General features: G+C 34.9%; 2 protein-coding genes across 3 annotated transcripts; one reads left to right on the top strand and one right to left on the bottom strand.

Moving 5' to 3' along the window:
- Positions 1 to 458: 458 nt before the first annotated feature.
- Positions 459 to 10112, bottom strand: LOC106153750 (uncharacterized). 2 transcript variants are annotated; one of them, XM_013527843.2, is made up of 12 exons: positions 10035 to 10112; positions 9344 to 9390; positions 8749 to 8899; positions 8350 to 8516; positions 7749 to 7853; positions 3235 to 3303; positions 2950 to 3042; positions 2496 to 2628; positions 2090 to 2194; positions 1796 to 1947; positions 1477 to 1650; positions 459 to 1240 (listed from the first exon to the last, which is right to left on the bottom strand). In XM_013527843.2, exons 1-12 carry the CDS (start codon positions 10108 to 10110, stop codon positions 1076 to 1078), a joined length of 1437 nt encoding a protein of 478 aa, XP_013383297.2. In that variant the 5' UTR covers positions 10111 to 10112; the 3' UTR covers positions 459 to 1075. The 2 variants fall into 2 exon arrangements, with proteins under 2 accessions (XP_013383297.2, XP_013383296.2); XM_013527842.2 differs by having other exon boundaries at positions 10023 to 10112.
- A 166-nt stretch (positions 10113 to 10278) lies between these two features.
- Positions 10279 to 13174, top strand: LOC106153751 (ribonuclease P/MRP protein subunit POP5). The gene is made up of 4 exons (XM_013527844.2): positions 10279 to 10363; positions 10974 to 11131; positions 11496 to 11633; positions 11956 to 13174. Exons 1-4 carry the CDS (start codon positions 10344 to 10346, stop codon positions 12069 to 12071), a joined length of 432 nt encoding a protein of 143 aa, XP_013383298.2. The 5' UTR covers positions 10279 to 10343; the 3' UTR covers positions 12072 to 13174.
- Positions 13175 to 13176: the final 2 nt, after the last annotated feature.

The raw sequence follows: 13176 nt of genomic DNA on the forward strand, positions 1-13176 counted from the left end.
TAACCAACAAACTGAATGAACATTTTAAATTCCTTGTCTCTCCTTTGAGAAATTTTAAGGCATGTGTCGGCCATGGAAATCAAGTGAAATAGTGACCATAATAATTTCAATACTTGTTGTACATCAAAGTGCACTTTTGTTTTCCTTTTTCTTTTGCATTCCTGTGAATCTTGATTTGTATGTATACAAAGCTCTTGCCAGCTAAACAAGACTGTAAGCCAAGGCCTGCATGTCAACTGATGCCACAAGCATCTATATGAATGATGCTGCTAATAACACTGATTACATTCTTTGCCTGGAAGGTTTTATTCTCTACATTATTTTGTTACTTTCTGTTGCAGAAAATCGCACTGGCAAAATCACAATACTTCAAATTCCCATATTAACATGGTATGGCAAATGTAGACTTATTTTTTCCATTTGTAACTTGGTTACTTCTATAACAGAACAAAGACAAGTTTATACTGGCAGAGGAAATGTATTATACAACTGATCAATGTATATCCGCCACAATGAATTGGATTTGCTCCCATCATATTTGCAAGCTAATGTCTAAAAATCTAAAAGAATGAACATATTTCTTTTTCAGATGATGATAATATTAGTTATATATTAAACAGAGACAAAATCCCCTTTTCAATATACCTTAGGGCAGTGGGAAGATAATGGCTGTAGTTTGAATGTGATTATAACAGTTAAACTCCTTCGGCAATTTCTGTAAAACTTCAACGTGTGACAGGAATTTTATATTGTCAATAACACTAAATTAGATAGCAGATATGCTGGCTGAGTGCTAACATCCTTGGCTGTCAAACATGTCAGAGTGGGATTCGATTCTCACTCAGTCCATTTTTTTTCTTTTATTTTTTTCAAAATTATTATTATATACTAATCTCTTACCACGATTCAATGATTGATGTGACAGGTATCAGCTTGTTACATGTATTTACATTAAGGCCTCCTTCTATGAAGGTTGTACATATCAACTTTTACCACCAAATGCACTGATTTAGATGTAAAGTCATGTTCCTTTGCCTATTAAAATGTACAAATATGTTTCTCATCAGTTTTTCAATTAATAGCCGCGTTCCAAAGCTTCCTTTTCTTTCTGTTTCCTTATTTTTTTTCTTTCTTCATCTAATTTCTCGATATCAACATGAGCCAATGGCTTCCCAAAGACACCATAACCCACAGTGAATGTTCCATCTCGAATTGTGAAACGCTGTCCTTGTTCCAAGACCTAAAAATCAACCAGATATTCTTTTATTATTTAATGGAAAGTAATATTTCACCTTTTATTGCACTGTAACATAACACGGGATGCAATTGTAACAACAAAACAACCTTTCTTTTTTGCAAACTTATTAAACAGTTAAAATATAGTTGAAACTTAAAAAAAGTATTGTGTGACAGTATCCAGAAGATTCATTTATAAAAAAAGATGTCGTGAGATGTTCAACAGCATAAAATATTTACCATTTTCTTCCTTAGTATCACCTGAACTGGCCCATCTTCCCCTGGCATCATCATGTCTTTACCAACCATGTTAATTTGTCCAGGGCAATCCCAAGTTTTAGAGTACAAGTGCATACCTATGCCAGTGAGTAAAGGTTTAGGCCTGCCACCTTCTTCTTTGCTCATCAAATATATCTGCAAATTGTAAAACATAATAACTGTGCTGTTCACAGAGTAGAAAGATATCTTTTATGTATATGCCAGAACGTCAGAGAGAGAGAAAGAAGTATTTGACAGTGCCTTTTCTTCTTTTTTTAGAGCAAGAAAAACAAATACTTACTGATGCTTCAGCATGATTATGTATGCTCATGCTCTTAGGTTTGGCCACAACCATGCCACGTCTCACATCACCTCTTTTCATTCCTCGAAGCAGAATTCCCATCTGGTCACCAGCCTGACCCTGATCCAAGGTCTGTCGGAACATCTCGATACCTAGATAACAAGAAATGTACAGAAATCTACTGCAAAATTCTTCACAATATTCCATTAGCTGAATTTGCTCTTGTCTAAAAGCATAACTGTTGACACAACATGCAATGCATTCCTATACAAAACCACATGAAACATATCTTACCTGCAATGAAAGTTTTAGTTTGTTTGTCATGCCCCAAAAGCTCACATTCTTCACCTTTCTTCACCTTCCCTCTTTCCAATTTTCCTGTTACAACTGTCCCTCGACCTTGAAGAAAAAAATAATACAAATGTTAAATCCCCATAACTGCATTTATCGTTGTTACCTTGATGTACTCAAAGCGGTTCATCTGTTCTTTGCAATTAGTTTATGGGAATATTTCCAGAAATGCAGAAATGCTCAGAAATAAATCAATCCACCTGAAGCTGACAAACAGTCACTGCTTTGACAAATATATGATAATAATATTAGCTTAATCTAGTCACATCCAATACAATAAATAAACAAACAAGACCATAAGCTGGCCTGACCAAAATGATTAATAATAAAACAATTTAAGTCCATCTACCTTCAATTTGGTATGTGTACTCTACTGGCAAGTAGAATGGTTTATCCAGGTCTCTTACTGGAGTTGGTATGTGAGAATCAATAGCATCCAGCAATTCCAAAATCTTCTTTTCACCCAACTCTGGGTTACTTCCCTAAGTACAGAAAATCAAAATGGCGCAACACTACTTGTATTTCAATCACTTCCCTTAAAATGTGTATAAAATTTAAATAACTTTAATTTTCTTTCAAGAATATTCTGATCACAGAGGGGAATTGAGAATGACAACAAAAGAAGAAATTCATCCATCCCACTTTTACCTTAACAATCACTAATTTTTAACACGCAACTGTTCTTCTATGGAAAACAAAGAAATGCCTCCAAAAGATGCCAAATCAATGTAAATATCACACATGTCATATGTTAATAATCTCTGATAGTTCCAAAATATACAGGATGGTCCCATTTTTCTTACCTCTAGTGCATTAAGTGCAGAACCTACAATGATTGGAGTTTTTGAAGAGTCAAATCCATACTCATCTAGCAGTTCTTTCATCTCCATATCAACCTATTTTCATAACAAATTCAGAATACACAAAAATTAAAAATAGGTCTGCAGAGAAATGCTTGTGCTTATATATGTGGCATTTATTTAATGCTAATTTTGGAAAAAAAATTCTGACTTTTATTCCTATGAAGTTCTCTTATTTAATCAATGCAAATTTCAAATTTATGACCCTGCAATTTGCTATCAACTTACCAATTCCAACATTTCTGCATCAGCTGCATCAGCTTTGTTCACAAACACTACAACATTTGATATACCAATCTGAAAATGAATTAATGACTTAAATAAGAAAAACACCAAAGTCAAATAACAACTACTGCCATATTTACTTTGGCAAAATGTTAACATTTATATAAATGAAAAAAGCCAGCTAAAGCTGAACAGCCAAACTTCAGTGTAAACTAAGAAGAGTGTCAAAATAATACAGCAATATACAAATTTTGAGCTTTGACACCCAGTCAAAAACTTTAACTGTAAATGCAGGACCCAAAATTATGGAAAAAATATACTGAAACAAGAAAATAATCCAAGCTGGCTGGCTTTTGACCTGGAGCTTTATCTTAGTAAATTGTGCAAAAGCCATGGCTGACTTCAAAAAACATAAATGTTTCTTGAACTAGAGGATCAGAGAGGCGATACCGCCTCCGAATATTGTACCACCAGCTGGAGCAAGCGCATTCGTATAGACCCCCACATACACAAAATAAGGGGTGCAGCCACCAGTCTTGTGCTTGACAAGCTGTAAAAATGCAATCAACAAGAATTTTCAAAATATGCAAAAAATATATATAACTAAAAATGGTGCAATCAAAGTTAAGTTCATTGTAAGGTAGGTCAAAGGTCAATTTCAAGGTCACAGTAAATTGCCAGTATATGACTTCCTATCCAACTTCAATAGTAACTATGGACCTATCTCTGCCAGTTTTGGAGATAAAAGGGAAGCAAAATTTGCAAAGTTCAGTTCATGGTGAAAAGTAGGTCAAAGGTCAATTTCAAGGTCACAGTAAGATTGCCAGTATATGACTTCCTATTTAACTTCAATAGTAACTATGGACCTATCTCTGCCAGTTTTGGAGATAAAAGGGAAGCAAAATTTGCAAAGTTCAGTTCATGGTGAAAAGTAGGTCAAAGGTCAATTTCAAGGTCACATTTAGATTGCCAGTATATGACTTCCTATTCAACTTCAATAGTAACTATGGACCTATCTCTGCCAGTTTTGGAGATAAAAGGGAAGCAAAATTTGCAAAGTTCAGTTCATGGTGAAAAGTAGGTCAAAGGTCAATTTCAAGGTCACATTTAGATTGCCAGTATATGACTTCCTATTCAACTTCAATAGTAACTATGGACCTATCTCTGCCAGTTTTGGAGATAAAAGGGAAGCAAAATTTGCAAAGTTCAGTTCATGGTGAAAAGAAGGTCAAAGGTCAATTTCAAGGACACAGTAAAATTGCCAGTATATGACTTCCTATGCAAGTTCAATAGTAACTATGGACCTATCTCTGCCAGTTTTGGAGATAAAAGGGAAGCAAATTTTGCAAAGTTCAGTTCAAGGTGAAAAGTAGGTCAAAGGTCAATTTCAAGGTCACAGTAAAATTGCCAGTATATGACTTCCTATTCAAGTTCAATAGTAACTATGGACCTATCTCTGCCAGTTTTGGAGATAAAAGGGAAGCAAAATTTGCAAAGTTCAGTTCATGGTGAAAAGTAGGTCAAAGGTCAATTTCAAGGTCACATTTAGATTGCCAGTATATGACTTCCTATTCAACTTCAATAGTAACTATGGACCTATCTCTGCCAGTTTTGGAGATAAAAGGGAAGCAAAATTTGCAAAGTTCAGTTCATGGTGAAAAGAAGGTCAAAGGTCAATTTCAAGGTCACAGTAAAATTGCCAGTATATGACTTCCTATGCAAGTTCAATAGTAACTATGGACCTATCTCTGCCAGTTTTGGAGATAAAAGGGAAGCAAATTTTGCAAAGTTCAGTTCAAGGTGAAAAGTAGGTCAAAGGTCAATTTCAAGGTCACAGTAAAATTGCCAGTATATGACTTCCTATTCAAGTTCAATAGTAACTATGGACCTATCTCTGCCAGTTTTGGAGATAAAAGGGAAGCAAAATTTGCAAAGTTCAGTTCATGGTGATAAGTAGGTCAAAGGTCAATTTCAAGGTCACAGTAAGATTGCCAGTATATGACTTCCTATTCAACTTCAATAGTAACTATGGACCTATCTCTGCCAGTTTTGGAGATAAAAGGGAAGCAAAATTTGCAAAGTTCAGTTCATGGTGAAAAGTAGGTCAAAGGTCAATGTCAAGGTCACAGTAAGATTGCCAGTATATGACTTCCTATTCAACTTCAATAGTAACTATGGACCTATCTCTGCCAGTTTTGGAGATATAAGGGACTAAATGTTATAATTTTGGAGTTACCATAATGTGCCATAAATTTCCTACAGAAAAAATTAATTAAAATAAAGAAAAGGTCATTTTGGTCAAAGTTCTTGAAATGGGAGGTTCTCTGAAGTTGCAGAAGTTTAAATTTGATAAAATAATGTCATTTTTGACCACAAGTTGTCTGCTTTGCCAAGCATTATGTTTTATTTTTCCGGAGTTCAAAATTTATTATCCATTACCGTACTGCACATTTTTACGGAAGCCGACTGGTGCCATATGTTGAAAAAAAAAATTATCTCGAAATTTCGAGATAGCATTTTTTTTGTTCAAATTTCAAAATACTATCTCGAAATTTCGAGATAAATTTTTTTGCTCAAATATCAAAATGCTATCTCGAAATTTCGAGATAATTTTTTTTTTTGTTCAAATTTCAAAATGCTATCTCGAAATTTCGAGATAAAAATTTTTTTTGTTCAAATTTCAAAATAGTATCTCGAAATTTCGAGATAATTTTTTTTTCTACATATGGCACCAGTCGGCTTCCGTACATTTTCCTTTCACCACCAATATGTACTTTCTGATACAGCGTAACTCGAAAACCGTATGGAATACAAAAAAACCGAGACCACCTCCAGTGTTGGGCTTTACATGCTCTACAAAATGCAAAAAAGAATGGGTCTCTAGCATTAACGGTTCCCGAATTAGAGACAGTTTTCAGTTTCGGTATCTTATGGCCACTACTCCTGTGAAAATGCACCGATTGACCCCAAATTCAGGGAGATGAAAGATGACCTGAAGGGTAACACTTTCCAATAATATTATTGGTTAAGTCTGTGTGGCGTCTGAATAACAGGGCAAAAAAATTTTTTTTCGTAAAAAATTTCATTTTTTTGAAAATTTTGACCCATTTGACCTTGAAGTAAAGGTCAAAGGTCAAATCCGAGGGTATATTTGAAATCTACACATATGACTTTTGGAAAGCCGTCTATAGAAATTTTTCCCGTAACTCCTTCTGTAGGGTAGATAATTAGCATTTAATTTTGCCATTTTTAGACAAGGGTGCATTGCAATGAGTGCCACACCCAGACCCCAATACCGACAAAGCCCAAATTTTACGTGGAACGAGTTGAGATTATAGGTGACCTAAATCCATGAGATGGGTACGGGGGCCCTTACCGTCTAGGAGGAGAAGCGGTAACGGTAACATGGCGGCGGAGCCGGCGGAACGGACCGGACGGGACCGAAACCATGTGTACCGCCAGCGCTAACGCTGGTGGTAAATTTTTTTGTTCAAATTTCAAAATAGTATCTCGAAATTTCGAGATAATTTTTTTTTCTACATATGGCACCAGTGGGCTTCCGTACATTTTCCTTTCACCACCAATATGTACTTTTTGATACAGCGTAACTCGAAAACCGTATGGAATACAAAAAAACCGAGACCACCTCCAGTGTTGGGCTTTACATGCTCTACAAAATGCAAAAAAGAATGGGTCTCTAGCATTAACGGTTCCCGAATAAGAGACAGTTTTCAGTTTCGGTATCTTATGGCCGCTACTCCTGTGAAAATGCACCGATTGACCCCAAATTCACGGAGATGAAAGATGACCTGAAGGGTAACACTTTCCAATAATATTATTGGTTAAGTCTGTGTGGTGTCTGAATAACAGGGCAAAAAATTTTTTTTTCGTAAAAAATTTCATTTTTTTGAAAATTTTGGCCCATTTGACCTTGAAGTAAAGGTCAAAGGTCAAATCCGAGGGTATATTTGAAATCTACACATATGACTTTTGGAAAGCCGTCTGTAGAAATTTTTCCCGTAACTCCTTCCGTAGGGTAGATAATTAGCATTTAATTTTGCCATTTTTGGACAAGGGTGCATTGCAATGAGTGCCACACCCAGACCCCAATACCGACAAAGCCCAAATTTTACGTGGAACGAGTTGAGATTATAGGTGACCTAAATCCATGAGATGGGTATGGGGGGCCTTACCGTCTAAGAGGAGAAGCGGTAACGGTAGCCGTCCGGCGGAGCCGGCGGAGCCGGCGGAACGATCCGGACGAGACCGAAACCATGTGTACCGCCAGCGCTAACGCTGGTGGTACAATAATGATCATCTTGGCAAATCAAAATTCTTTCCACAATTTTTTTGTATGTCAACCAGTTCTGACAATTTAAGCCTTCACATCCAAGAAATTTTTTAAGCTGTCCAGTCATCAAAAGTCTCTCAAGAAAATGGTCTTTTTAATGACAGATGAATGGCCCTCTGGAAGAAGCCTTAGCTACCAATAGTCCATAATAATCACCAAAACTCACCTGTTTAGCAAGAATCAAGTGTTCCTTAGTTTGAGGCATTACACCATCTGTAGCAGCTATGACTAAGATTGCTGCCTCCATCTGTGCTGATCCTGTTATCATATTCTACAACAGAGAATAAATGCCATCTGTACCTATAGATTGTAGAGGACATACACACATCACCATAAAATTGTAAATGTATATGGAAATCCCACAACCACCACATATCTCTGAAAAATGTATTTTTTGGGTTTCATATAACAATGTTCACCTTCTTCAACTTCTGAGATTACTGAACAAGGCTCTATTCTCATAGATTTTAGATCGATCTATCCCCGCGGGGAGTCTCACTAGATTACTTTCAGATAATCTGACTTAAATGTCCGTCCCGCCTACTACAAGCTGTAACGGAGGTAATTAACTTTCGTGTCCGCCCGGCTGACAGCTATTTAGCGTGAACCCCCAGGGAGTTAGGTCGATCTAAAGTAGGTCGATCTAATCTATGGAAATGGGGTGCAAGAGTCACAACACAAACTGTTGTCAAATTCAATATAGATTTATAATTCACAATTTCAAAAGATGAACCCTAGGAAGTATAAGAATAAACAAGGCAGCCTACTTTGATGTAATCTTTATGCCCTGGGCAGTCCACATGTCCATAATGCCGGTTATCTGTTGAATACTCAATACATGCAGCATTAATGGTGATGCCCCTTGTCTTTTCCTCTGGTGCATTGTCAATGTCATCATATTTTTTGTATTCAGTTTTGTTCTTTGAAGCAAGGACTGAAATGGATAATCAATATGAAAAGGTGAACCATTATTCAAATATTGAAACTATGTAAATATTTTGTCACTCAACATAGTTGCACTGTCTTCAAAGTTATATATACTTTTCAAAATATTTTCACTTAAAATTACGTAAAAAAAAAACTGTTTAAGCACATATCTAACACATACGCACACTTAAATCAATATTTTCTTTGCCTAACTAGTAAAAGATCTTCTTTGTATTTACCTTTTGTAATGGCAGCTGTAAGAGTAGTCTTCCCATGGTCTACATGGCCTATGGTTCCTATATTCATATGAGGTTTATCGCGAACAAAAGCCTTTTTCTGTCCTACAGGTGCAGCATATCTGTTTGCAGACAACGACAAGCAACGTTGGTTCTGTAATTTTGAATTATGTATTGTTTATATTTTGCTACATACTCTATGTGGTAATTAACACATAAGTTCAATACAACAATTCTTAAAAAGTCCTATTAAAAAAAAAACAGGTTATTTAAATTGTACTCTTAGGTGTCTGTAGATAGTTTGAATATGGCATCAGTTCTATGAGATGAGAAGGATGTCCCAGTTTAAGTCAGAGTTATCTGATGCTAACTTAGTAAGTCTAATGACCCTAAGGAGTCCAAAGAGTCTATTATAGAACTTCTCTACATGTAATATGAGGTTGCGAAAATATTATGCACAAGCTATAAAAGTTTTTTTAAGATCAACATTCTGTCACAACAATATAATAGTAGGCTAAACACCCTCTTTATTTTCTGTGAGGATTATTGGAATCAATACAAAAAGATCTACATGAATAAGCCTGGAAACAATACTTACCAACAGCAGACATTCTGTGAACCTTTGGGTTGTGAAGTGTTTTGAAACTGCAAATGGAATATGTTATAAAATTCATCATTTTTAACTACTATTTTTTTAGTATATTTGATTCTGAGTGATTGCTTTTTATCTACATTGTATCTAAATTTCATCAGCTAAAGCCATAAATGAAAGGGCTGGAAGTATAAAAATACCAAAATAATTTTAATAACTTGAATATCAATAAAATGCCATTTAAATATCACCAAAGAAAAAAATGATAAGCTAACACGAAGTTATATGATTTAGTGCAAATAGTACACGTCAAAAACCATAAATAGGAGTACTAGTAAAAGCATTCGTGAAACTTCTTCCTATTGCAGTCAATTGCAGTGCTAGACATTAGACTGTGTACACAAGTAAAATTATAACAAGTACGCGTTACACAATTCACAATGATAAATAACAGAACACTTTATTTTAGAAAATACACACTTCTTCCTCTGAAGTTCCAGTTATAAAAATTTGCAATAAACACTGTAACGTAAGGCTTTGATTTAGATTATAACCAAACCTTGCCTAAAGTCTTACAATACCGTAACGTGATCGTGGTTGTCATTTTAATAAAAAAAACACACTTCTTCCACACATAAAACTTTCAATAAAACACGGTAAGACTTTGGTTATAATCAAACCTTACCTAATTTCTTACAATGCCGTAACGTGATCATGGTTGCCATTTTGCACATGTGCCGGCCCCAGCATGATGGCGCGCTAAACCAAGACATACCTAGCATTATATAAGAAAATTATATAAATGAACGGAATATATTTTGTTTCAATGTTTATTCATAGGAAATCCTCAAAATTAACTTGGTGTTTATGAAAAATAGTTAACTTTTTGTGTTTAACAGTTAACTTGTTATGTTTTTAAAAACCACTCAGTTTAGCTTCTCTTGATAACATACACATTGAACGTGGTTCTTCTGATTCCTGTCCAGGGGCAAGTGTACGGGAAATAATGGTTCGCTTAAAAAATAGGTAATATAAAACACTTTGTAACTAGCTGTAACATAAAGCACTGTAATTCACAGACTGTGCCTGCTTTAGGTTTGAGCTTAAGTTGTATATAAGTTCATAACGATTGGACCTCTGTGGTACAGCCTCTCATATACTGTACATGTAGTTTATACATGTGCTACAGCGGTATTTATGCATCACTGTGCGAGAATAAATATTGCTCGTTGACAACATATTAGACGAATAATTTAACACACATAAAAAGACTGTGAGTTCAAAAATGTAACAAAAGAATTGAAGTAATTATACATTTTAATGTATGTCATTGTAACAGTATCCCTACCCACCCCCCACACACACACACACATACACACACACACACAAACTGCCACACTTCATCCCCATTTGTGACGTGGAAGCCATGGTCAGTGCATGAGACACATTCATAATTGTTATTTGGCATTCATACATGTTTTTTGCATTAGTCACACATTTTAATAAATTAAATTTCTAAAAGGATGTTGCTCATATCTCATTTTCTTTAAATGATTTCACTTTTTTATATTGTATTTAAATGTGGTTGTATCCGAAATGAAAAGAAAAAAATGAAAATAACTTTTGTACATTGCAGATATTATCTTTGTGAAATCATTCCCACTGGTGAAAAAAAGCAAGGAACCCACTTGGTAGGGGGATTTACTGAGAGACTGGTGTTCAAAGCTGTTCAGAAAGAAGTACAGGATCTGCATGGAGACTATGGGCAGGGGGTTCTAATGGGATCATTCAGTGGTATTTCCTATTATAGACATTAAATGATATTAATATAACCATGTAATAGAAAAAGGTAGAACATCAATCCTTCACAAAATGACCTTTTTTATATAGTTAAATGTAATTTTCATTTGCTGTCTTTTTAATCAGAATGGCAGTAGATGAAGACATGGCATTTCATGCAAAGCTTTACATTTTTAGGATCTGTGATTTTGTCCCATGTCTCAGTAATTGGTGTCTTGAGACAAAGTTTTGATCCCTCTTCCAGTTTCATTGAAACCTCTGGTCAAACACCTATTAACAATGTTTTATTTTGCATCCAGATTTCATCTAAAATATCATTTTGTAAATTCATATTTAATATCAATTTCATTTATTTCAGTTAGTTATCTTAATCCAGACACAAACATGGTGATGATTCGAGCTGGTAGAGATTACCATATGCTAGTGGGGTCAGCCCTGCCACTGGTAAAGAAAATAGGACACCAGGAGGCATTTCTGAGAACAATACATTTAGGAGGTAAAGATTGTACAATGAAAAGAGAAGTTCACTCCAGATCTATTATTGCAGAATTTGAAAAGAATTGAAAAATAATTTTATCACTCCAGTTATGAAAATTATCTTAGATGGTCCAACTCAGTGTGTGATTAGTTGTCAAACTGTCAAATATATAAACTTGAAATGTTTAAACATGTTGCATTAATAATTATCCAAAGAACTAAATTTTTGTTCTATCCAGTGCCATTTCAAATAACATATATGCATATTCACTTGTTCAGTGAGTATATGTTATTTCCTTTATTGAAACATCGTTTTTGAATTAGATTATTAAATACTTCAGGTACCATCAGGTCTTGTCAGAAATTCCTAATCAAACATAACAAACAGTTTGTGAAGTCTGCTACTGAAGGTGTGGATGTGGCTGACCCAGAAGTCAAAGAGCAAGGAAATGGCTGAAGTGAAGCATTTGTGCATAGGGAAGAAGAAACGGGTGACTGGTCTCACCAGAAGTTCAACAGGAGCAGAGGCCTTGTCAACCAGACACACTATGTGTCAGGTTCTTGGTCATGCAGTAATCTCAACATTCCTTCTGCCTTATAATGAAGACATTTCATAACAAGCTTCATTAATATTCCACAGAAGATGGCAACATTTTTTTTTTTGATGTGAATGGTGGTAAATGATATGATTATGTGGTGAAATTGTGTAATCTTTTCATGACATACTTAGAGGAGGAAGATCTAATTAAAGGTCACCTTTCTGAGATTTTCCAACCAAATCCAATATCATTGGAAAATGAACCATTTTTTCCTTTTCACAAACCATTGCTTGATCATATCCTGCACTTGGATTCCGTTTCATATCATCTTTAATTAAGTGATTCACCAAATACCCAGTCAGTCTTTTAGACTGCTGTCTTTCTGTATATTTCAGAAGGAATATTGACATATTTTTATTTGTCATACTTTTATTTGTCAGTGAGTGGTTTAATCATTTTTAGGTCTAAATTTAAAAGAAAAGTAGCTTTGCAGGATATGCATACAAAGAAAATGTGACTTTGGACAATTTATCTTTCAAATATTTAATGAAATACTTTTAAAATAAACTCATTAGATATTCAACAGGAAGATACTTGAGTTCTGATTCTAGCTGCTTGATGCTGCAGGTTTTCATAATTTTTGCTAAGTATGTTGTACTATGATTACATGCATTCTCCAGATGGTGGTCCCATATGGTATTTTTTGTTTTATAACCTCCATCAAGGAGGTTATATTTTGCTTCCCATTAGTTTGTTGTTTGTGCACACCATTACGCAAAAAGTAATGGACGGATTTTGATGAAATATTTAGGATAGGTCCCAAATGGCCCTAGGAAGAAATGATTAGATTTTGGTGATGAACACTTATTAATTAATGAATAATTAAAATTTTAAGATAGGTTAGAAATATGTCAAAAATGAATGCTTGTCTAGTATAAATATTGATATGACAAAATCTCTAGTGGTTAATGCTATTGTATAAAAGTTGAGTACAGGTAATAAAACCATACTGTAAATCAAACT

The sequence above is a fragment of the Lingula anatina genome, chromosome 1 (assembly GCF_051362555.1).
Source record: "Lingula anatina isolate TDL-2025a chromosome 1, LinAna3.0, whole genome shotgun sequence".
NCBI classification, from domain to species: domain Eukaryota; kingdom Metazoa; phylum Brachiopoda; class Lingulata; order Lingulida; family Lingulidae; genus Lingula; species Lingula anatina.